Source organism: Crocodylus siamensis, chromosome 1 (assembly GCF_052110815.1).
Source record: "Crocodylus siamensis isolate JL-2025a chromosome 1, ASM5211081v1, whole genome shotgun sequence".
Lineage (NCBI taxonomy): Eukaryota > Metazoa > Chordata > Crocodylia > Crocodylidae > Crocodylus > Crocodylus siamensis.
Genome location: NC_143395.1, coordinates 390,157,074 through 390,178,633, shown reverse-complemented (window position 1 = coordinate 390,178,633; position 21,560 = coordinate 390,157,074). Strand labels below are relative to the sequence as shown.

Here is a 21,560-nt window from a genome sequence, read left to right as displayed (position 1 = left end):
CCATTCGATTAGGCCAAATCAAAATTGGAAATTTGGTGCAGATTCAGAGATTCATATTGGCTGGGGAGAGGCAGGCACAGCCAAGCCAGGTTCTCCTGCAGCTCCTCTGGCTGTGGCTGCCTCTCCCTGGGCAGAAGGAGCTTCAGGAGAAGCCCGCATGGTTGCCCTGTCCAGCCCCATCCCAGCACTTTAAAAAAAAAAAAAAAAAAAAAAAAGCCCTGCACTCACCAGATGCAGCAGCAGGGATCAGGGCCTCTGAGGGCTCCTGGCAGAGGTGCCCCCATGCAGCACAGGGCAATAGGGATCACCCCCCCACACCAGGCACCCATGTGGCAACTGCCCCATGGCACAGGTGCAGCGCAGCTTGCAGGGCGCTGTACAATGTCTGGGAGCTGGAGCCATTGGGGTGAGTGGAGATGGGCTCTGACTGATTGCTGGAGCCACCCCAGCTCCCAGACAGCGTGCAGTGACCTGCTGAGCCATGCTGCATTTGTGCGATGCAACAGCTGCCACATGGGTGCTAAGCAGGGGGGAGGTGATCCCTGCTGCCCCCGCACTGTTCAGAGGGGCATTGCCACAAGCCCAATCACTGCTGCCAGAGCTGGTGAGCATGGGGCTTCTCCCCCCGCAAGTGCTGGGAGGTCGTGGCCCAGTAGGGGATAGGGCTGGGCAGGGTAGCCATGGGGACTTCTCCTGCAGCTTCTCCAGCTGTGCCTGCCTCTGCCTCAGTGAGGGAAGCTATGGGAGAAGCCCCCATGTCTGTCCTGCCCAGCCCCATCCCCTGCCCAGCCCAGCTAGCACAGGTGGGGCACAATGCAGGCGCTGCTCACTCTGGGCAGCAGCAGGGCATAACCCCTGCTCCCAGCACTGCCACTCCCACATCAGCACTGGGAATGGGGACTCTTCACTGCCCCCACTTGCCAGCCAGTGCAGGGGAGCAAGTGCTTGCCAGTCAGCATGGCAGGGTGTGGGATGTGAGCGTGATAGTACCTGGAGCAGAGATTATGCCCTGCTGCCGCTTGCCCTGTTGGCATGGAGGGGGGATGCAATGCAGGTGCAATGCAGATGTGGCAATGCAGGTGCATCTCTGGGCAGCAGCAGAACATAGCCCCTGCTTCCATGCTACCGCACCTGCATCAGCACTGGCAGCAAGGACTCTGCCCTCCTGCCACTTGCCCCCTTCAGCCTGGAGTGAGCCATACCTGCATCCCACCCCCACCTACCCCCCACCCCAACTAAGCAAGTGGCAGCAGGGCAGGCCCCCCACTTCCAACACTGCCATGCCCACATCCCACACCCCTCACCCTGGCTGCACAGCTTGTCCCAGCCCCAATCCCTCCCTTCTCCACAACCCTTCCCTCCCCCCTACTCCAAACCCAACAGACTTGTCAGCTGCCTGTTTAATCTATGGCCAAATCTCCAAAGTGACTGAATCTTTTCTAAATCAATTTGGATGCTTTGAATCAATTCAGAGCTTTTAACTGGTCTCCTGATTCAATTCAGGTTTGGAGATTCAGTCCCCAAATCAGGCTGAATCTCTTCCAGTTCAAATCAGCTACCAAAGCTTTGCACAACCCTGCTATTTACCTGCTACGTTCATCCCCCCTTCCCCCACTCCACTAACCTGTCTCTCACCCACTGAGTCCTCAGTTTACATCTTCAATGATTGCCTTTCTTGCATGCATACCAGCTTTTGGCCTCTTTACTATTCATTCCATCCAACTCCATATGCTTTCTGAGCCTGACAAAGGGTTTTTAAACCTGAAAGCTTGCTAAGAAAAAACTCCAACTGTTTAAGTTGGTCTAATAAAAGATATCAGAATCACCCAAAGAATCTTGTCTGAAGAATATTTTAATTGATTTTATTAATTTTTTAATTTTTTACTGAGATCATATGTTTATTGTATACCAGAATTAACAGCTATTCTGAATAGTCAAGTACAGTTAGTACAGTTAATCCAGGTTATTGTACAAACTCCCCATTTTCCCCACTTCTGTTTGGAATCTTCATCACCATTCATCACAACAGATGTATATGTTGAGCTGCAGAGCAGAAGTTCTTGCATTTGACTCTTGACAGTCATAACAGAGTGGTGTCTATTTCTGCACAATTAGAAAGGAGGTTAATGAACCATCAGAATGCCTGTTTCAATATGGGCATTCCTTTCTTGCAACAAAGCATGCAGAAAACCTGTTTCAGCGAGCTGAACAGCTTATTAATTGAGGTCATAACAGGTACTTAGTGTCTTTTCAAATGCTGGTTCAGAATTAATTGTATATTCTTATTTAGCCAGATGTACAGTTAAAGATATAAGGCCAGATCCTCGGCTGGTGTCAATCAGTGGAGGTCACTGTTTACCAGGGAAACTGCACTATTTTACATCAAGTAAGAGCCTACCTGACCTATATGGATTTTAATTAGCAATTTCAATCATAGGTAAAAGCTGATCTAAAACCTAAATGACAAAGCCTAAGGAAATTTCCTGAATATTGTGACAGGCAGCCATTCTGGCTTGGATTTTCTAATCTTATCTACCTCCTCCAGCGCAGTATGCACAGATCTATAACAGGCAAGGCTGTACAATATAGATTTCAAAAAATAATTGGAAAAAAATCTAGGCTTACTGTCAGTGGTAAAGCAGTATTTTAAGAGCTGTTAGTTTGCAGTGAGAATACAACTAAATTGGGTGTTCTGCAAGTCAAATTTCCAATGTCCACTACATGCTGAATTAATTGTCAAATACAACCAAATGCACCTGTCTTCTTCCATGAAGATAATTTGTTATACAGTACAGAGACATTAGAGATCAAAGCATTTGCAACTCTTTCTGCATGGGCAGTTCCCCATATTTAACTCCTTGCCAGCTACCCTATTTCTAATGAAGGGGGGAAGCCATCAGGAACTTATACAAAAAAGGATTAAGAAGTCTCAGTATTGATGATTCCTGGCTGCTGTGGAGGCAGAGAACAAAAGTCATGTCAACTCAGATTGGGGAGGGCAAGTATCAGTGCTTCTGACTTATGGGAAGCTCTTTTTCCTACCCTACACTATTACAACCCACCTTCCTAGCTAGAAATCATCACTAGGTGGACTCCACCAGTGACTGAGAAGCATTTGGCATGCTTTCACCCATTTCCAGGGACCGTTTCAAAGAACCGGAAGAGAAAAATAATCTGCAAAGCAGGCAACACCAAAGGGCACCACAGTATCTGCGCACCTTGGGTGTGGAGAGGTTTTGTACCTCCGCATCCTGGAGGCAGTGAGAAAGGAGTTACACAGGCAGTAGTTTTGATACAGGGCTACATGACAACACAGCTAAGTGCAAAGGGGGAGAAACGGGTCCTTAAGTAAAAATCCTGGCCATCAGGGAAATTATACCCAGAGAAGGCACACAGGTGTTTTTCACTCATTGGTGTCAAACACCCGTGGGGGAAATGACTCTGTCATGTCCCTGCACCCAGGCACTCAGTGGCCAGACCTTGTCTTGTATACTAATTGCTCAGCATTCCCAGTGACATGAGGCAGGAAGCACAGAGATGAGGGGTGGGGGGGAGGTTCAGTGCCTTACCTCCATGTCCTAGCCCAGTTCTCTGTAGTTCCTCATCAGCTTCTTGTCAGTTCATGTGTGCTCCCTCCAAATTGGAGTTGTCTGCGTCTGTCCCAGGCTCCCACTGTGTGAGCGAACATGCCCAGCTCTACAGCCGTTGTTCCCTGACCCTTGCTTGTGAGAGCTTCTGAACGAAACACGGTAAATGCCAAAGAGCGCATAACCTCAGGAGGAGGGCAAAATGCCCACTCGGTCATTTGCTGGAGTATAGTCTCCATCATTCAGCCAAAACCCTCACCCAGTCTTTTACTATCTCTTTCATTGTAAGATCCTCCTCAGTAAGCTCCTTGTCATTCACTGTGCCTCCTCTAATCTATTCAAAATGTGTCCACTAAGACCATCTTCCTGGCTTGTCATTCTGCCCTCCATCTCCAGTTTGCTCCCTGCTCCACTGACTCATTGCTTTGTACTGAATTACACATGTAAAAAAAACAAAACAAACCAACAACAACAACACTGAAAGAATATGTAGGTTGTCCAGGCAATAATCATTCTTCCATTTCCTAACTTTTACCAAAGTCTTTATGTGCACATTTGTCCATCTTTACTTCACTTGTCTGTTCTTTTTCTTCATCATGTCATACTAGCCTCTCCACTTCTCTAGCAGAGAAAAAAGTCTTGGCTATTCCAGGGTGATGATGTCTAATGTTTGAGCGTAGCTCTGGAACACAAAACAGACACTGGTATTAGCAAGGCCAAGGACACAGCACAGCACTGAGCTACAAGTGACAGATGGCCTGCAGTATTTTGAAAGTGGGCTCCAGGAAAAGAGGCATTGGAAATATGCCTCTCTTGCATGTCCCATCTCTATCACCCTTCCCCCTGTTTTACCCTTCCTTAAGGTCTAGCCATCAACCATTCTGAGAAAAAGTAATGGGAACCCATCTGATCAGCAGTTCACATTACGGCTGGTAGAAGACACAGTGGACACAAATGAAGTATTGTCTCCTGCAGTGACCGAGAGGACATCTGTCACAGAAAAGAAAACATCTCAGGAGGTCTTGGGTCACCTGTATCTTGGCTCCTTTGGTAAGTGAGCATCTACCACATAGCTTAGGTCCCTCATCACAGCAGAAAAGAAAGCAGGTACCACAGGGAATTCCTGATACCTGTAAAAACATACAACGACCCTAAAAGACTCTTTGGAAATTTGTCAGTTCTTAGCCCTTTTCATCTGAAGATGAAGTAGTCTCGTTCATAGATTTCATATATTTCATAGACATCACGGCTGGAAGGGACCTTGGAAGATCGAGTCCGGCCCCCCGCCCAAAGGGCAGGAAGTCAGCTGGGTCATAGGATCCCAGCAAGATAAGTATCCAATTTACTCTTGAAGGTGTTCAATATAGGTGCTTGAACCACCTCCGGTGGCAGGCTGTTCCAGACCTTGGGGGCTCGGACAGTCTTGGTTGGATGGATTCCAAATCTTACAGAATATCCTTCCTGAGGGATAAATGAGCCAGCTTCTGTTTGATAGGTTGTTTATATGATTGGGAGGTTTGCTTTTATTTCCACAACTACATCTGCGCCACCCCATGATAAGGTCCCTGTTGAAGCAACAGCTAAATTGAACCACTAAATTATAAGTATAGTAAATCCCATGGGACAAATTAGCTATTCCTTGCAGTGAGCAGAATTTTGTGGGTTTTGGTATCTCCAGGTCACAACAGAGTAGCATCTATTTCCATGCAATTAGAAAGGAGGTTAATGAATCACCAAAATGTAAGTTACAGTATGAGGAAAGCACACAGGAAGCCTAGTTAAGTGGGCTGAACAGTTTTATGAAATGAGATTATAATAAATGCTTTGAAACTTTTCTAATGTCATTTCAGAATTAACTGTTATAATTACTTATATCAAAGAGACCCGGTGTTAAAAGCTATGGGACCAGATCCTCTGGTGGTGAAAAATCAGGATTCCCCTATTTCTACCCTTTCATGTTTTTGTAAAAAGTAACAGTTTAATAATACCTTCCAATTATTTCAGCAAGAGCAGGTGTAATATCAGAAAGGAAATGCTATATATGAGCTGGCACTCTCCACTCTAGCTTGGAGTTTCTTATCTTGTCAATTTACCAATGCCTAGAAAAGGTTCTGCTTCACTGTAACTGTCAAATTTTGAGTAGTTCACCTACAATAGTGCCAGTGCAATATAGAACAGCATTAGTAGGCAACCATCAATCTTCTGGTCCATGGTATACATGTAAGAGCCTGACGAATCCAGTTGTAGGAGTCCTGTGACCATCACACCAGGACCTTTGGTGCATAGGCTTTGGCGGCAATATGGATGAGTGAAGGCTGCCCCAGACCTACCATCCTCTTTAGACCACGGAGACAGAATCCAAAGGCCAGACCAAGAACAGACATTCAGCGTTACAACCAGCATTATGGAGCAATTAAAGGCCAGCTGTAGGTTGCTCCTTTGCCCCTTGGGGAAGAGTTTTACCTGCTGTGGCCTGATCCAGGCTGCTGTGGCTGGGGCATGGACTCCCCATGCACTGGCTGCAGCAGCCCTGCAGCTCAGGATCTACAGGGGCCCACCAGTCTGGTACTCCCTGTAAATCAGTGTCCAGGGCTGATACCCCACCCATCCACTCCTATTTATGCATAGCAATGTTAAGACTAGCAACTGTGTGTGTTGAGGACTGACCATTTTGCAAAGTCTGGAGAGTCAATCCAAAAGAGGGACTCCACTTCCTGGCCAGTCGCACTTCCTTAGCCTCTGTGTAAGGAAGGCAGACTAACTCCCACATTTCCTACCTGCAGGAATGTCCTGCCCCTTTCCTGATTTCAGATAGTTTGACTTTGCCTCCCTGGTATGAAATCAGAGGGCAGAATCCTGGCCTCACTGAAGTTGATAGCAAGCGTATCAAGCTCAACTGGTCTACAGGCCTCGCTGCATTCATAGACCAGCCCCACATGCTGAATCTGAAGTAGATGCTGTGTGCAGTGCTGCATGTGGCAGCTGCTCCAGGGCTGTGCTACATGCAGCAGCTGCTCCAGGACACACCACTGCATCTGGCACGGAGCTGACGTGCACTGGAGCAGAAGCCACTCACAGCACAGTCCCAGAGTGGCTGGAGCAGGCACCACATGCAGCTTGTGGGGCCATCCAGCATGCCCCACATGTTACATGCGGGTCAATTCCAAGACTCACAGGCAGCACCAGGGGCCAGATGACACTGCTCTGGGGCCATATCCAGCCCATGCCCATGTCTTTGACATCCCTGGTCTATAGCAAAAGTCCTATCAATTTCAATGAAGCTAGGATTTCATTCCAATTTTGTCCCTCCATAGCTTTGAGGACACCACAAGGCTGACAATAGAGTTTGTGAAGTCAGCCTATGCATGTTGGGAGGAAATCAATGAGTATAAATGTACCCTGTCTATGGGATCACTTTTCAGACCCATTTTAAGGTACAAAAACAGAATGGATTTTTTTTGTTTAGGTTCATGAAGTCAAAATGAATAACAGGATTGTGACACATTTACCCACACAATAATCAGGACCTTTTTAACAATTTTGAGCAGAGCTTTTCTCTAAGATACTCTGTCAATACACTCAGTTGATTTCTGAGTTGTAAAACTCAATATTTTTTTCTCTTATTACAGAAGACATCAGTGTCCTCTGAAAGCCCCCTAATACATGGCTGTGATGTCCAACATATTGGATTAGACTCCTGCAAGGAATAGGAAATAAATGTCTCTGTATTCTCTTTATCTAGCTTGGTATTGAATTATACTAAGAAATGCAAAGGGGAAAAAAAGGCCCACTGGAGAAGGGTCATTCACTCTTCATCATAATGCTTCTGCATCTCGGGTTTGTAGAAATAGCATCTTGTTTAGAGGAAGTCTGCATGACTCTGAAAAGACTGCCACAATTATAATGCTTTGGTAAAATCGGTATTCTCATACACCGGCTCAGTACATATTCCAAAGGCTAATTATGCAGCTGTTTTTTTCTGATTCATCACAAAGGCCTGTCAAAAAACAACTAATATCTAGGCACCTGATTCTCCTGCCTTTCAAAATGTTGCTCGTCTGCTTTACAGATTTGTATAAATGTACCTCTGTCATCAGTAATAAGGTAATAGGCTTCAGAATTACTTTGTGTCATCTTGCCTTTTCTACTTCAGTACAGCTGTTTTGTTTTGGTTTTTTACGTAAATTGATGCCATTATTGCACCTCTCTTTTCTTTAGTGCAAGTACTATTCAGACATCAGCTTCCAGAATTCACAAGCTCTTCAGAGCCAGGGGAGTTGGGGAGGAGGGGATGCAGCAATAAACACAGGATGATTTTGATGGCACAGTTCCTTGTGCTAGAAAATCCCTGTATGCTTCAGAGAGACAGTGTTTCCCTCCAGTTGCCCCAACACACAAAGGAAAGGCTCAGGGATGTATTTGGAAGCCGTGTCAGTCTGAGACAAAAATAAATGCAAAACTCTAGAACTCTTGGTTCAGAGATGATACCTTTTATGAGACCAACGAAGAAACAGCAAAAAAAAAAATCTTTTTCTGCAAGCTTTCAGGCACACACTGTTAGAAGGCAATCTTATGAGAATAACAACATAACATAGGCTCAACTCCCCATGGTTGGAAAGAACCTGGGATGTGAACTGGGGGAATGGACACTTGACTGGTATTTAGGCCACGTGGGTTCTTTTCATGTCTCTACCAATGTGACCTTTGACAAGCTGGCTCATCTCCTTGGGCCTGCATTTCTTCTTCCACCTCTTTTCTCTTTCAGTTGCAAGCTGTTTAGGGCAGGGATGATCATATACTGTGTGTGAGTTAGAGTGTCCTGTGGGTGAGGGACTGAGTTTTTGATATAATAAAGCATACGTAAGTTATACCTTATGGATGTTCTGTTCTTTTTCACCTCTGGCAGGATTTTTAGAAAGACATGACCTGGCGCTCAGGGGTGACACCTCCAAGGAAAATCAAATCATTGTTGAAAAAAGAGAAAGAAAGGTGTCAAGAGTCAGAAGAGAAGTTCTTTCTTCACTGGAACTCTAGGAAACTGGGTTCCTTGGTAATTGCTGGGGTTGACTTTTCACTATTACCACAAATGCTCAACTTCAGCCTGATGCAGTTCTGAGTGGGTGAATTAGAGATTTGGGTGTAGGGAGGGAAAGGGAGGAGGGGGGAGGAAGAAAGAAATAACAAGGAAATGCACCAGGGAAGGTCCATAGAACTGCTACAGACAAAGCAGTCATTACAGAACCACCTGCCTCTTCACACTTGAGTCAAGTGATCATTTGTAAAACTGACTGCATCACTCCTTTTCATGCAAAGCAGGGCTGTTAGCCTAGTTTGCTGCCCCCCAGGCTGGATTCAGATCACAGGGCTCCTCGTGGACTGGACCTGAACCCATCTCTCGAGGTGGGGTGAATGGCATCAAGGAGCCATAGAGTTAATGAAGCCATTACTCATGTCCTGTCACCAACTCACATCCCCCACAGGCTCCGTACTCCAAATTTTGGTGGCAGTAATTCCCCCTGAATTCCTTGCCCCTTTAGAAGGCCCCTGGGGCAGATGGCACAGCTCCACATGTCAAATCCAGCCTGCAAGCCATCTCTTTAACACTTCTGATGATGAGCCTTCTTAATCTAAATGTGATTTTCATAGGTTACTGCAAATTCTTGCTATTGATATTGTACTGAAGTGCAATAAGATGCAGAAAAAACAAGCAAAGGTACAGAATTATCTATCAACTTCCAAGCTGCCTGAAACGCTTGTTGACAGGAGGCCATCTTACTTATGTTGTAAAGAGCCATAAAAAGCTCTAATTTGACTTCATGGTCAGCTAGCAGCTGTCTTCCTCCATCTCCTTTGCTTAACAACCTTAAGAAACCCCTTTTAGCACCATCTTGCAAAGAAAGATTATACCATGAATATTCAAAGGAAATAATGAGACACTGTCCTGTTTCAGAAAATCACATCAAAAGAAATTAGACCATATACTGTGCCATCAAAAGGCAGCCCTTTGCTCTAGTTAACCAGGCTGTTAACATAATTAATTGAGCAAAATGATTTCACAGACACGGTGACCTACAGATCAAGATAAATTAGAAATATACTTTCATTAACCAATAATAAGATGTGTCACCTTTGGAAATAAGAACTTCAAAGTATGTGCTCACTCCCCTCTCCCCAGGAACATAATTCTTATTGACAACATGGAGGCACTGAGGAGTCTAATGAGGTATCTTCTTTTTGCAAAGACTGGGACCATATTAAGACAAGCATAAGGTGCCTTCCAAAGCCCAGAAATATGCCTTCTAGTTCCACAGTTCTGCACCCAAAAATGTTGAAAACCACTGCAATACACTGGAAATGTCAAATACAGAAAGAACAAACACCAAGCAACTGTGTTCCTGGGAATTCATGAACCAAGTTCAAAAAAAGCAACTGCTTTCTTTCCTTAAAATGCCACCAAGATGGACTTCAACATCAACTGATAGAATGGCATAATTGATAGACACAATGCCATGCCTAAGAATGATAACATTCTTTCTAATCCATGTCAAAACATTGCAGCTAGAGCAGGTCTGGAAATGGGATTATTTTTCTGCCTTGGAAATTGTCAGGTTTTCAGTGAAAAACAGAAATATTGAAAAATTATCAATGGAAAACCCCAAAACTCGTCAGTTTTTCAAGAAAAAATGTCAAAGTTTTCAGGGAAAGCATATAGAATTCTCATTTAATTTTTAAAAAATCCAGTGTGAAAAAGAAGCTTTAATTGAAAAATTACTACCAGCCCTAATAATAATCCATAGTTTAGCATTCCTCTGTCAGTTTTCATTACAGAAGCTTTCATGGAGTGTTGGGTATCTTCTCCAAGGTTGAAATGATGGCTTCTACTTCGGCTAGGGACAGACATTCAAAAAGCCTGAGCCTGAATTGATTCAATCTTTGCACGTTAGTCTAACCTGACTAGGCTGAACTGGTTTGAAAGTGGACAAACATTCTCACTGGACTGAGAAAATTCAGGCACATGCCTGCAGGGGCTCAGGCTAGAAGCCAGGGGGTGCTAGAGCAACCCTCCCTTCCCTTCTGCAGGGAGCTGAGCTGAGAGGGGCATGCCCAGGCCCCGCCAGGGCTCTCTCATTAAGGAGGTCTGTCTACACCATCCCAGGCTTTTCTCTGCTGGCTGCTCAAGTGACAGGAGTGTTGCCTGCCCTGGGCTACCACTCTGAGGCAAGGCGGGGGGAGGGAGGGTGCAGTGCATGCAACTGTTGATGATACGGAGCTTTTCACTCTGCCTTCCTGCTTCGTCATACTGTCTGCAGGAAACTGACAGGCGAGCAAGCCTGCTGCGCAGGGAAAGGTGGGGCTGATAGCAGTCTTATCACCCAATTAGCAAAATAATAGCCTCTCTCCACATTACTTTAAATTTCTTAAACAGCTTACCAGTTAATCTGTTGATTAACTCCAAAAGCCCTAAAAGGTCACTGTTCTGTCTGCTTATCCCAGTGAAATTGGAGAGAGAGAAAGACAGAGAGAGACACACACACACACACCTCTTGGCATTAGCTAGCATGCCACATGCTGGCTACGGTCCTTGCTGTGGCAGAGAGGAGGAAGGGAACTCTGCTTAAGCAGTGAGTGAGGGGAGGGGGGGAAAGAGGGGGCCACAGGGAAGCCAGCAGATCCAGCCGTGCCTGCAAGTCTATGCTGAGCTCCAGCCAGGGAGCAGAGGGGGAGGGGCCAGAGTAGAGAGCATGCCAGGATGTTGGTATACTCTGGTTTAACTTAAACCAGCAAGGGGTCTAGGACAGACATTGCATAAACCGGTTTGAGCCAAATCATGGATTTATAGATGTTTGGGTTGGAAGGGACCTCAGTAGATCAATAAGTCCGACCCCCTGCCATGGGCAGGAAAGAGCACTGGGGTTAGATAACCCCAGCCAGGTGCTTGCCTGGCCTCCTCTTAAAGACCCCCAAGGTAGGGGAAAGCACCACCTTCCTTGGAAACCCATTCCATATTTTGGCAACATTCATTGTGAAAAAGTTCTTTCTGATGTCCAACCTAAATCTGCTCTCCGTCACTTTGTGGCCATTGTTCCTAGTTACCCCAGGGGTGCCCTGGTAAACAGAACATCTCCTATTCCATGCTGCTTCCCCCGGATGAATTTGTAGGTTGCCACAAGATCATCTCTCAACCTTCTCTTGCGGTGGCTGAATAGATCCACATCCCTCAATCTTTCCTCAGGCCCCTAACCATAAGTGGCCCTCCTCTGAACCCTCTAGAGGTTGTCCACATCCCTCTCAAAGTACGGCGCCCAAAACTAACCAATGCCACATAGAGGGGAAGTATCACCTCCCTGGACCTGTTCATCATGCACTTGCTAATGCATGATAAAGTGCGGTTAGCTGTACTGATCACTTCATCAAATTGACAGCTCATGTTCATCTTAGTGTCCACAATGACCCTGAGATCCCTTTCCACTGCTGTGCTGCTGAGAAGGTCTTCCCCCAGCCTGTAAGTGTGTTAGTGATACCTTCTTCCTAGGTGTAGCACTTTGCACTTGTCTTTGTTGAACCACATCCTATTCTGCTCTGCCCACTTTTCCAACCTGTCCAGATCCACATGGATTCATTCCCTACCCTCTCGTGTGTTAACTTTACCCCATAATTTCATGTCATCTATGAATTTGGATAGAGTGCTCTCCATGCTCTCATCCAAGTCATTGATGAAATCATTGAACAACACAAATCCAACAACTGAGCCTTGTGGCACTGCCCACATCTTTCCAGGTTGATACCGACCCATCCACCACCAATCTCTAGGTGCAACCCCTAAGCCAATTTGCCACCCACCTGACTGTGTAATCATCTACATCACAGCCACTCAGTTTATTTATTTATGAGAATAGGATGAGATAGGCCTTCTTAAAATCCAAGTAAATGACATCTATCTTGACTCTTGCATCTAAGCATTTTGTGACCTAGTAATAAAAAGAAACAAGGTTAGTCAAGCAGGATCTACCTACTCTGAATCCCTGCTGGTTGCCCTTGAACATTATTTTTCCCACTGGATTCTCACAAATGTGATCCTTAATAATTTTTTCAAAGGCTTTCCCAAGGATAGTGGTGATACTAAGCAGTCTAAAGTTACCCGGATCCTCCTTCCTTCCCTTCTTGAAAATAGGGACCACATTGGCCCTTTTCCAGTCCTCTGGGACCTAACCTGAGCACCATGAGTGCTCAAAACAGCTCTGCCAGTGGCTCTGCTATAACACCAGCCAATTCCTTCAGCACCGTTGGATGAAGATAATCTGAGCCTGCTGACTTAAACACATCCAGTCCTTCCAAGTGCCTCTTTACTAAGTTGATGCTAACAGTTGCTGTCCTGGTGTCCCTTTTGTGCCTGTCTATGATCCAATTGGGAGATTCATCTTGATCTGTGTTCAGGAATACAAAAGAAAAGGAGGGGAGAAGTGTTGCTCTGTATGTTAAAGAGCAATGTCCATCTTCCCTAATCAAGAGGGGATTAGAGGAGGGGAAAATTGAGGTATTGTGGGTCAGAATACAATGGGGTCAGGGGAAAGGGACTTGGTAGTGGGGGTCTACTACAGGCCACCACATCAGGAGAATTAGCTGGACCTGGAATTCTCAAGACAGCTCTCAGAGGCCGTACGGTCAAGGGGCATGGCTGCCACGGGTGACCAAGTTGAAGTTCTTGTTTGCAAACACGAGTGCGAGTTCCTCCTGCTTGTTCCCCATGCTCTAGTTAAGTCTGATACTACATTCAACCAGGTTTATGTCAAACTGGTTTCAGCCATTTTCAAACGGGTTTATGTGCACTGAACATCTGTTCTCTTACAGGTTTAAACCAGTTTTGGATAATTTAAACTGGTTTAGTGTAATGTCTGTCTCTAGTTTTGATGTTTTAAATTTATTCAGAAACCCAGTTTTCTCTGGGGAATCTCACTTTTTATTTCAGAGAAATTTTAAAAAGAGGATTTTAAAAAGTAGTGATGATGAAGGTCTAATTTCCTTTTTAAAAATATTTTTGCATGGAATATCACTAGTATATATGTTTAAAACAGGACTGTAAAAATCATCTGGCCCCTTGTGCCAGATGAGTGGCATGGGGGCCAATCCACAGGCTGGACCAGGCCAATGGACCTGCAGACTGAGACTTCCTCTCCCCCCCTAGCCCATGCTGGATCCAGTGCCTGTGGTGCCCACTTTGGGCTCTGAGCTGTATGTAGCCACACATCTCAGAAGGGATTGGGCAGGTGCTACATGTGGTGCTGATCCTGGAACAGATGCCACAAGCAGCACAGTCCAGCAGGGGCAGGCACCACATGTAGCATGGATCCTGATCCGGCTGGAATAGGCACCGCGCTACACATAGCACCTGCCCTAGCCGGACTGTGCCACCCGCAGTGCTTGTTCTGGCTGCTCTGGGGTCCATGCTGCACATAGCCCAGCCAGAAGCTGACCTGGAACTACACTGCACCAGCAGTGGACACCATATGCAGCACTGGTTCCAAACCAACTGGAGCAGATACCCTGGGTGGTATGTGTCCCAGAGTGGCTGGGCGGGCACTTCATGTGGCATGCACAAAGCCCATTCCGAGTGGCTGGAATGGGCTTTGTGCATGCACATCCCAGACCCTGCCCACTGGGCCAGTCCAGGTCAATTCAGACCCTGACACAGCACCAGGGCCCAGATAAGGGCATTCTGTGGGCTGGATCTGACCTGTGAGCCGTATGTTTGACATCTCTAGTTTAAAAGAATACAAAGACCATTTCCAGCTGTTTTAAAGCTAGAGATATTTAAATGCTACCTCTCCCATAAAAAGCACTCCAACATACAACCTTCATAACATGAAGCACTCTAACAAATATCTTTACTTTTCTTGGAATACATCCAGTTACGCTATTAACCACAAAGGAGGTAATAAAATTAATTCAGACACCAAAAAAAAAACCCCCCCACAAAAAGAAGATATAGCCTATAAACCTATGCTAGGTATTTTGGATAGTAAACAAACAAACTAAAACACTCGCATGATTCAGAGCATAAATACTACCTACTTGGTATTGTTGGAAGCTAGTAGGAAAAACTGCATGATTGAAATGTTAAAAGCAAATGTTCCTACCATATTTAGCAAAGACTGAGAGGAGGAAAAAGGACAGGAATTGATATATTCTTTAAAAAATGATATTATCTAATTCTAATTCACTACTGATGTGGAAGCAAGTAATTTCAAATGCTGGTAGATCAGTAATAAAGTGCAAAAAGCACAAGGGAGCCAGAAGACCAACTACTCAAACACCTATCCATAATGTATAGATAAAAAATGATATAATGGAGGACATCAATCTAACTAATACATGTTGAAGGTTTATTGCTGCCAATATCAAACAAACTTTAGAATTTCTGAAAACTGTCATCTCTCAGTTTTAAATTTCAAAAGTGTATCATCTAATGCAGGAGAAATCTATACTTGACCTTGTCTTGACACATGAAGAGGGAATAACTCCAAAATACAAATTAGGAGCTACAAGTTGTGGTAAGTTAGGTACAAGTATTCATGTCCTGATTACAGTTATTATACACAAAGGGAATAAAGCTCAAATCAGCAGTAGTCACCCACACACATACATGAACACACACCTGAAGTTTTTAAAGAGCCAGTTTCATAAGACAAAATACAATTATGGTCCAAGTAAGTTGGAAGGAACCACTTAAACAGGAAAATATAAATAGTTTCATAGTTTCTAGGGTCGGAAGGGACCTGAGCAGATCATTGAGTCCAACCCCCTGCCATGGCAGGAAAGAGTACTGGGGTCAAAGACCCCAGCAAGGTGTACATCTAGCCTCCTCTTAAAGACTCCCAGGGTAGGAGCCAGCATCACTTCTCTTGGATGTTGGTTCCAGATCCTAGATGCCCTGACCGTGAAGTAGCGCCCCCTCAGCCTTCTCTTGTGGAGGCTAGACAGGTTCAGGTCCCAAAGCCTCTCCTCATAGGGTCTGCTCTGCTCTGCTGCCCCCTGATCATGCGAGTGGCCCTCCCCTGGACCCTCTCCATGCTGTCCACATCCCTCTTGAAGTGTGGCATCCAGAACTGGACGCAGTACTCCAGCTGTGGCCTGACCAGTGCCGCATAGACGGGGAGTATCACCTCCTTGGACTTGCTTGAGATGCATCTGTGGATGCGTCTGCTTTCCTGACTGCATCCCCACACTGCCGGCCCATGTTCATCTTGGAGTCAATGATGACTCCAAGATCCTTTTCTGCCTCTGTACTGACAAGAAGGGAGTTCCTCAGCCTGTAGGTATGGTGCCGGTTTTTCCTCCCCAGGTGCATCACCTTGCACTCGTCTGCATTGAATCCCATCCTATTCTCATCCGCCCACCCCTGTAACCTGTCTAGGTCTGATTGCAGCCTATTCTTCCCTTCTAGCATGCCCACATCCCCCCATGTCTTAGTGTCATCAGCAAATGTGAACAGGGTGCTTTTTACCCCCTTGTCCAAGTCACTGATGAAGATGTTGAACAGTGCAGGCCCGAGGACTGAGCCCTGTGGAACCCCACTATCCACATCCCTCCCGGGAGAAAATGACCCATCCACTACCACCCTCTGGGTGCAGCCCTCCAGCCAGTTGGCGACCCATTTGACTGTGTGGGTGTCGACACCACAAGACCCCAGTTTCTTAATGAGAACGGGGTGAGAGACGGTGTTGAAGGCTTTCCGAAAGTCCAGAAAGACTATGTCCACTGCTACCCCTGCATCTAAGGATTTGGTGATCTGGTCATTGAAGGCCACCAGGTTGGTCTGACAGGACCGGCCACTAATGAATCCGTGTTGGTGGCCCCTTAGCATAATCTCCTCTGCTGGCCCCTTGTGGACATGTGCCAGAATAATTCTCTCAAAAAGCTTGCCCAGGATTGAGGTAAGACTAACTGGCCTATAGTTTCCCAGGTCCTCCTTCCTCCCCTTTTTAAAGATGGGAACCACATTGGCCCTCCCCAGTCCTCTGGGACCACACCAGAGCACCACGAGAGCTCGTAAAGCCATGCCAGGGGTCCCGCAATGACCTCAGACAAAGTACTCAAGGGTGGAAATCATCCAGACCAGCTGATTTGAATACATCCAGTCCCTCCAGAAGTTCCCTAACTAGTTCCTCACTAAACTTTGGCCTAGGTGTGCCTCTCCTGGGGTCTAAAGGAGGCCCGGGGGGAGGGGGGGCGGTGGCTGTTCTGGTCCCTGCTCAGAAAAATGGAGGCAAAGAAATCATTAAATATGTTAGCTTTGTTGTCTGGTGTGACAACCAAATTTCCTAACGTGTACTGCAGGGGACCCACATTACCCGGAACCTTCTTTTTGCCCCCTATGTATTTAAAAAAGGATTTCTTGTTGTCCTTGATCCGGGAAGCTAGTCCCAGTTTCATCTCCACCTTGGCCATCCTGACTGCCCCCCTGCATCCCCGAGCAAGCATAGTATAATCCTCCCTGGTGATGGCCCCTCCCTTCCATTGGGTGTACATCTCCCTTTTTGCTAGAAGACATTCCCAGTTGCTTTGGGTGAGCCATGGGAGCTTATGTGCCCTCCTGCTCCCTTTGATCCGTGTTGGGCTTGGAAGATCTTCTCCTTAAGGAGCAACCACTCTTCTTGGACACCTGGCTCCCCTCCCCTCCAGGACCTCAGTGCTTCCCCGACTATTCTACTTAGCTCATTGAAGTCCACCCTCCTGAAATCTAAGGCTGCTGCCTTGCTGTAGGCCTTTGCCACTTTGCGCTGGATGGTGAATTTCAGCAGGCGATGATCACTGTTGCCCAGGTGGTTGAGCACCCGCAGCCCCCTCACCAGGTCATCACCCATGGCCAGCACCAGGTCCAACAAGGCGTCTCCCCTGTTGCGGCTGTGCACCTCCTGGATTAGATGGAGGTTCTGCATTTTGTCTAGGAACCTACGTGAGTGGTCAAACCTGGCTGACTGCTCTTCCCAGCAGATGTCTGGAAAGTTTAGGTCACCCATGATGACCACATCCTTTGACCTAACTACCTCTGTGAGCTGACTTAAGAATTCCTGGTCTAGCTCTTCCCCTTGGTGGTCTGTAGTAGACCCCCACCATTAAATCTCTTTCCCCTCGACTGCCCTGTATTCTAACCCAGAGCACTTCAGAGTGTCCCTCCTCTGATTCTTTGCTAATTGACAAGGATGTGTATTCCTCCTTAATGTAGAGCACCACGCCGCCACCTTTCCTCCCTGTCCTATCCCTCCTGTACAGCCTATAGCCCTTGATATTCACCGCCCAGACATGTGTTGGGTCCCACCATGTTTCAGTGAAACCACTATGTCTGGGTTGGTGTCAACTAGCAGGAGGGTAATTTCCTCTTGCTCATTTCCCATACTACGAGCGTTTATGTAGAGGCATTTGAGGCCTCATGGATGTGTGCCCTGGCCCCCTACTTCCAGCATTACCCTGGCCCCTGTTGCTTACCTGCGTATATGTTCCGCTCATCAGTCTAGGCTGGGCTGTACTTGTGAGTGTTGCTTGGTCTGGCAGTCCAAGGCTTCCTCTGCCCTCATCTTCCCCTTCCCCCAACTAGCCTAGTTGAAAGCCCACTGGAGGAGATCTGCCAACCTAGAAGAAAGCACACGCTTACCTTTAGGGGAAAGATGGAGCCCATCCCATCTGAGCATGTCTCTTGTTGTGATGTGCTGGTCATTGTAGAGGAAGCCAAAGCCTTGAGACACCATTCCCGAAGCTGCCAGTTCGTCTCCGCGATGCACATCGCATGCCGTTGTCCATGTCTGCCCGCTGGTAGGATAGAAGAGAAAACCACCCGTGTCCCTACCTCCTTCAGCATGCCCCCCAGAGCATGGTAGTCCGCCATCAGGTGATCAGGGCTTCTCCTGGCCACATCATTAGTACCCACATGGATTAGGACCATGGGGTAGTAATCAGTGGGCTGGATCACAGCCTGGATCATCCCCTTCATGTCCTGAATCTTTGCTCTGGGTAGGCAGTAGACCTCACGTGTCGAGGGGTACTGGTGACAGATGGGGCCCTCTGTACCTTTCAGGATGGAGTCACCTATGATGATCATTCGACGCTTTTTCCTCCTGGACTGCTTAGAGTATGGAGAGTGTGGAGTTGCCTCCTCTCCGGTTGCCTCCTCTCCCTCCTTCTCCTCCAGAGTTGCCAGGGCCTCATACCTGTTCTCCAGCTGGACTGGAGGAACTGGTTCTGCTGTGTTACGAGTAGCCCTGGTTCTGGAGGTGACCGTCTGCCACTCTGCAGTGGAGCGCACTTCCCGAGGTCCTTCTCCCATGGGTGTGTGACCCTGCAGGGAAAGGAAATAGCTGTCAATTTCTTCCTCCACCTCCCTGATTCCCCCCTCAGCCTGCTAACCTCCTCCTGGAGCTCCCTCACCTGAGTCTCCAGGGCCCTAAGGTGGGTGCCTGCAGGACAGGTGCGTAGGTCCCCAGTTCCTGCCCCCCCCAGGCCTTGCTGGGCAACTCCCACAGGCCAGGGGCTGGAGGGACGCCAGCCCCCCATGGGCTTTGTCTGGGCGGAGGCCTCAGACAAGCCCCGGGAAGGCTGCGCCCCCCGGGCAGTGACTCTGGCAGCACTCCGTGTCAAAACTATCTTAGGAGTTGCTGCTTGTTTCTGGCTTAGTATGGTGCCTTCACCCTGCACTAGCAGGAGTCTCCCTCCTGGCCCTTCCTGCTCACCCACCAGCGCAAATGCCGATGCAAACACCGGCGCGCTCTGTTCGTGCGGTGCGGCTCCCTACCGGCTCAGTTAAGAGGGATCCGGGGGGCTTCCCCTCCGCATCTGGCTCAGCTGTGTCCGGTCCCTCTGCCCCACTTACCTTAGGGGGATCAGCTGGTGCTGCCCCCGCTGCTGGCTCCGCTGCTGCTGCATCCGCCTCCTCTTCGGGTCAGGTAAGGAGGCACACGTGTGTGCGGGACTCACGTGTGCCTAGATCCCTCCTCTTCTCCCTGCTCCTGGCTCCCAAATGATAACTGGGAATTGTTAAAATTGTTAAAGAACATTTTACATGATACAACCAAAGGTGCCAATCCATGGTTTAGAAAGAAGGGCCAAAGTTTAATATGGCTTAGGGAAAAGGCATTAAAAATGTGTATATAACAAGTAGAAGAAAGGTGAAGTTGATAATAAGGAATATAAAATCAAAAGCTAAGAATTTAGAAAAATTATTTTAAAAAAGAACTCAAAGATATATCTATGCCTGCCAGAGTTAAAAACAACAAAGTGTTTTTCAAGCATATATGAAAAGGGAATCACTATTAACACTAATATATGTTCCATGTTAGATGGGGCACATAGAATTGTCAGTCTTGCAGAAAATTATAATAAATGCTTCTGTACTATATATGGGGAAAAGCCAGATAAGAGTTGTATCATCTCATGGATATGAAATATTTTCCATTCCAACAGCTGCTAAGAAATGGAACAGGATATTAACAAGAGCTATTATAGCCAGGCATTTTTAAGTCAGCAACTGAAAATCTTCATATAAAAGTTTTCAAAGCGCTGACTGAAGAACTCTGGACCATTGATGTTGATTTTCAAAAAGTCTTGGAACTGGAGAAAAAATGCTATACCTTATTTAGAAGGGTTGAAAGCGACTAGGCAGGGCAATTCCAGATAGAGAACTCAATTAATAAAGAATTAAAGGATGGTAATAATAAAATCCATGCCAATGAAGTGGTGTTTATAAATAATAGGTCCTGTCAAGCTAACTTGGTAACTTTTTAAGGAGATCACAAGTTTAGCTGATACAGTTAATAGTGCTGATGTAATATACTATACATAGACTTTTGTAAATCAGTTGAGTCAGTACTACAGTATTTAGCCAAATCCAAGAGAACTTTGAATTTAAGACAACACCCCCTTTCCACTCCCCTACACACAATAATTAGATGCTATACATGAAACATTTTCCATGTATAGCATCAAATTATTGGAGGGTCATTTTAAATTCACCCCTACTCCCCTCCCCCATCAACTCCACACCACTGCAAAGGGGAAAGCAGACCCCATACTCTTTGCCCTCCCTGCTTTGCTGCCACAACTTGTCCGCTGGCACCTGCCCCCATGCCACCTCATCCTCCCCACCATTTGCCCCCCAGCTCCTGGCCACTTGCCTATCACATGTCCTCCCCCACCACCACTTACCCTGTGCAGCAGCTCTGGCTCCAGCTCTAGTTCCAGCCTGGGGCACAGAGAACATAGGCAGCAGTGGTAGGAGCAGCTCGGGCCCAGACCCAAGGCAGGCAGTATGCTGGGGCTCTGGCCTTGAGCCTGGGTCCACAATGGAGACAGAGACACAGCAACTCCTCTGTTGCTGCAGGTTCTGTCCCTGCCCCACCATCCACCACACCCCTTCCCCACATTTCCCCCAAGTTGTGCATGTTCTCCCTCATGCTTCTTCACACACATGATCTCCCCTGCACTCCCCCTCACCCTCACAGAGCTGGTGCCAGAACAACAGCAGCTGTTTGTACCAAGTAGTATTCAAATCCAAAATGAGGGTTGCCCCCCAATACTGAATGGGTAAAAAAACTCTCATCTTGGATATGAGTAAATATGGTATATAAAATAGTGAGTAAAAACACAGAATACAAACTCAATGCACATTAAATCAGCAAACTGACAGAACTCAAAATGTCACTGTAAGCATCATCGCTGAGCAGATATGTTCCTAGGTGGGATCCACAGGGATTAGTTCTTAGCTTTACACTATTTAGCATTTCTGTGAATTACTGGGAAGAAAACCGAAATCACTACTGGCACAAAGGCTGGAGAGTGTTACATAGTAATAGAACAAGCCACTCTTATAGCACTATGCTTGTAGGATATACAATCCTGATAAGCAGTGACTCTAAAGAGGACTTGGAAGTCATGGTAGAGATAATCAGCTGAAAATGAACTTCAATACAATGCTGTGTCCAACAT

At 46.7% G+C, this 21,560-nt stretch overlaps 1 protein-coding gene across 2 annotated transcripts; it reads right to left on the bottom strand.

Moving 5' to 3' along the window:
* Positions 1 to 1,369: 1,369 nt before the first annotated feature.
* Positions 1,370 to 21,028, bottom strand: LOC149875230 (uncharacterized). Of its 2 annotated transcripts, XM_090029915.1 has the most exons (4): positions 19,450 to 21,028; positions 18,651 to 18,918; positions 18,238 to 18,392; positions 1,370 to 4,269 (listed from the first exon to the last, which is right to left on the bottom strand). In XM_090029915.1, exons 2-4 carry the CDS (start codon positions 18,904 to 18,906, stop codon positions 4,231 to 4,233), a joined length of 450 nt encoding a protein of 149 aa, XP_089886041.1. In that variant the 5' UTR covers positions 18,907 to 18,918; positions 19,450 to 21,028; the 3' UTR covers positions 1,370 to 4,230. The 2 variants fall into 2 exon arrangements, with proteins under 2 accessions (XP_089886041.1, XP_089886030.1); XM_090029904.1 differs by having other exon boundaries at positions 18,651 to 21,028.
* Between the last annotated feature and the right edge of the window lie 532 nt (positions 21,029 to 21,560).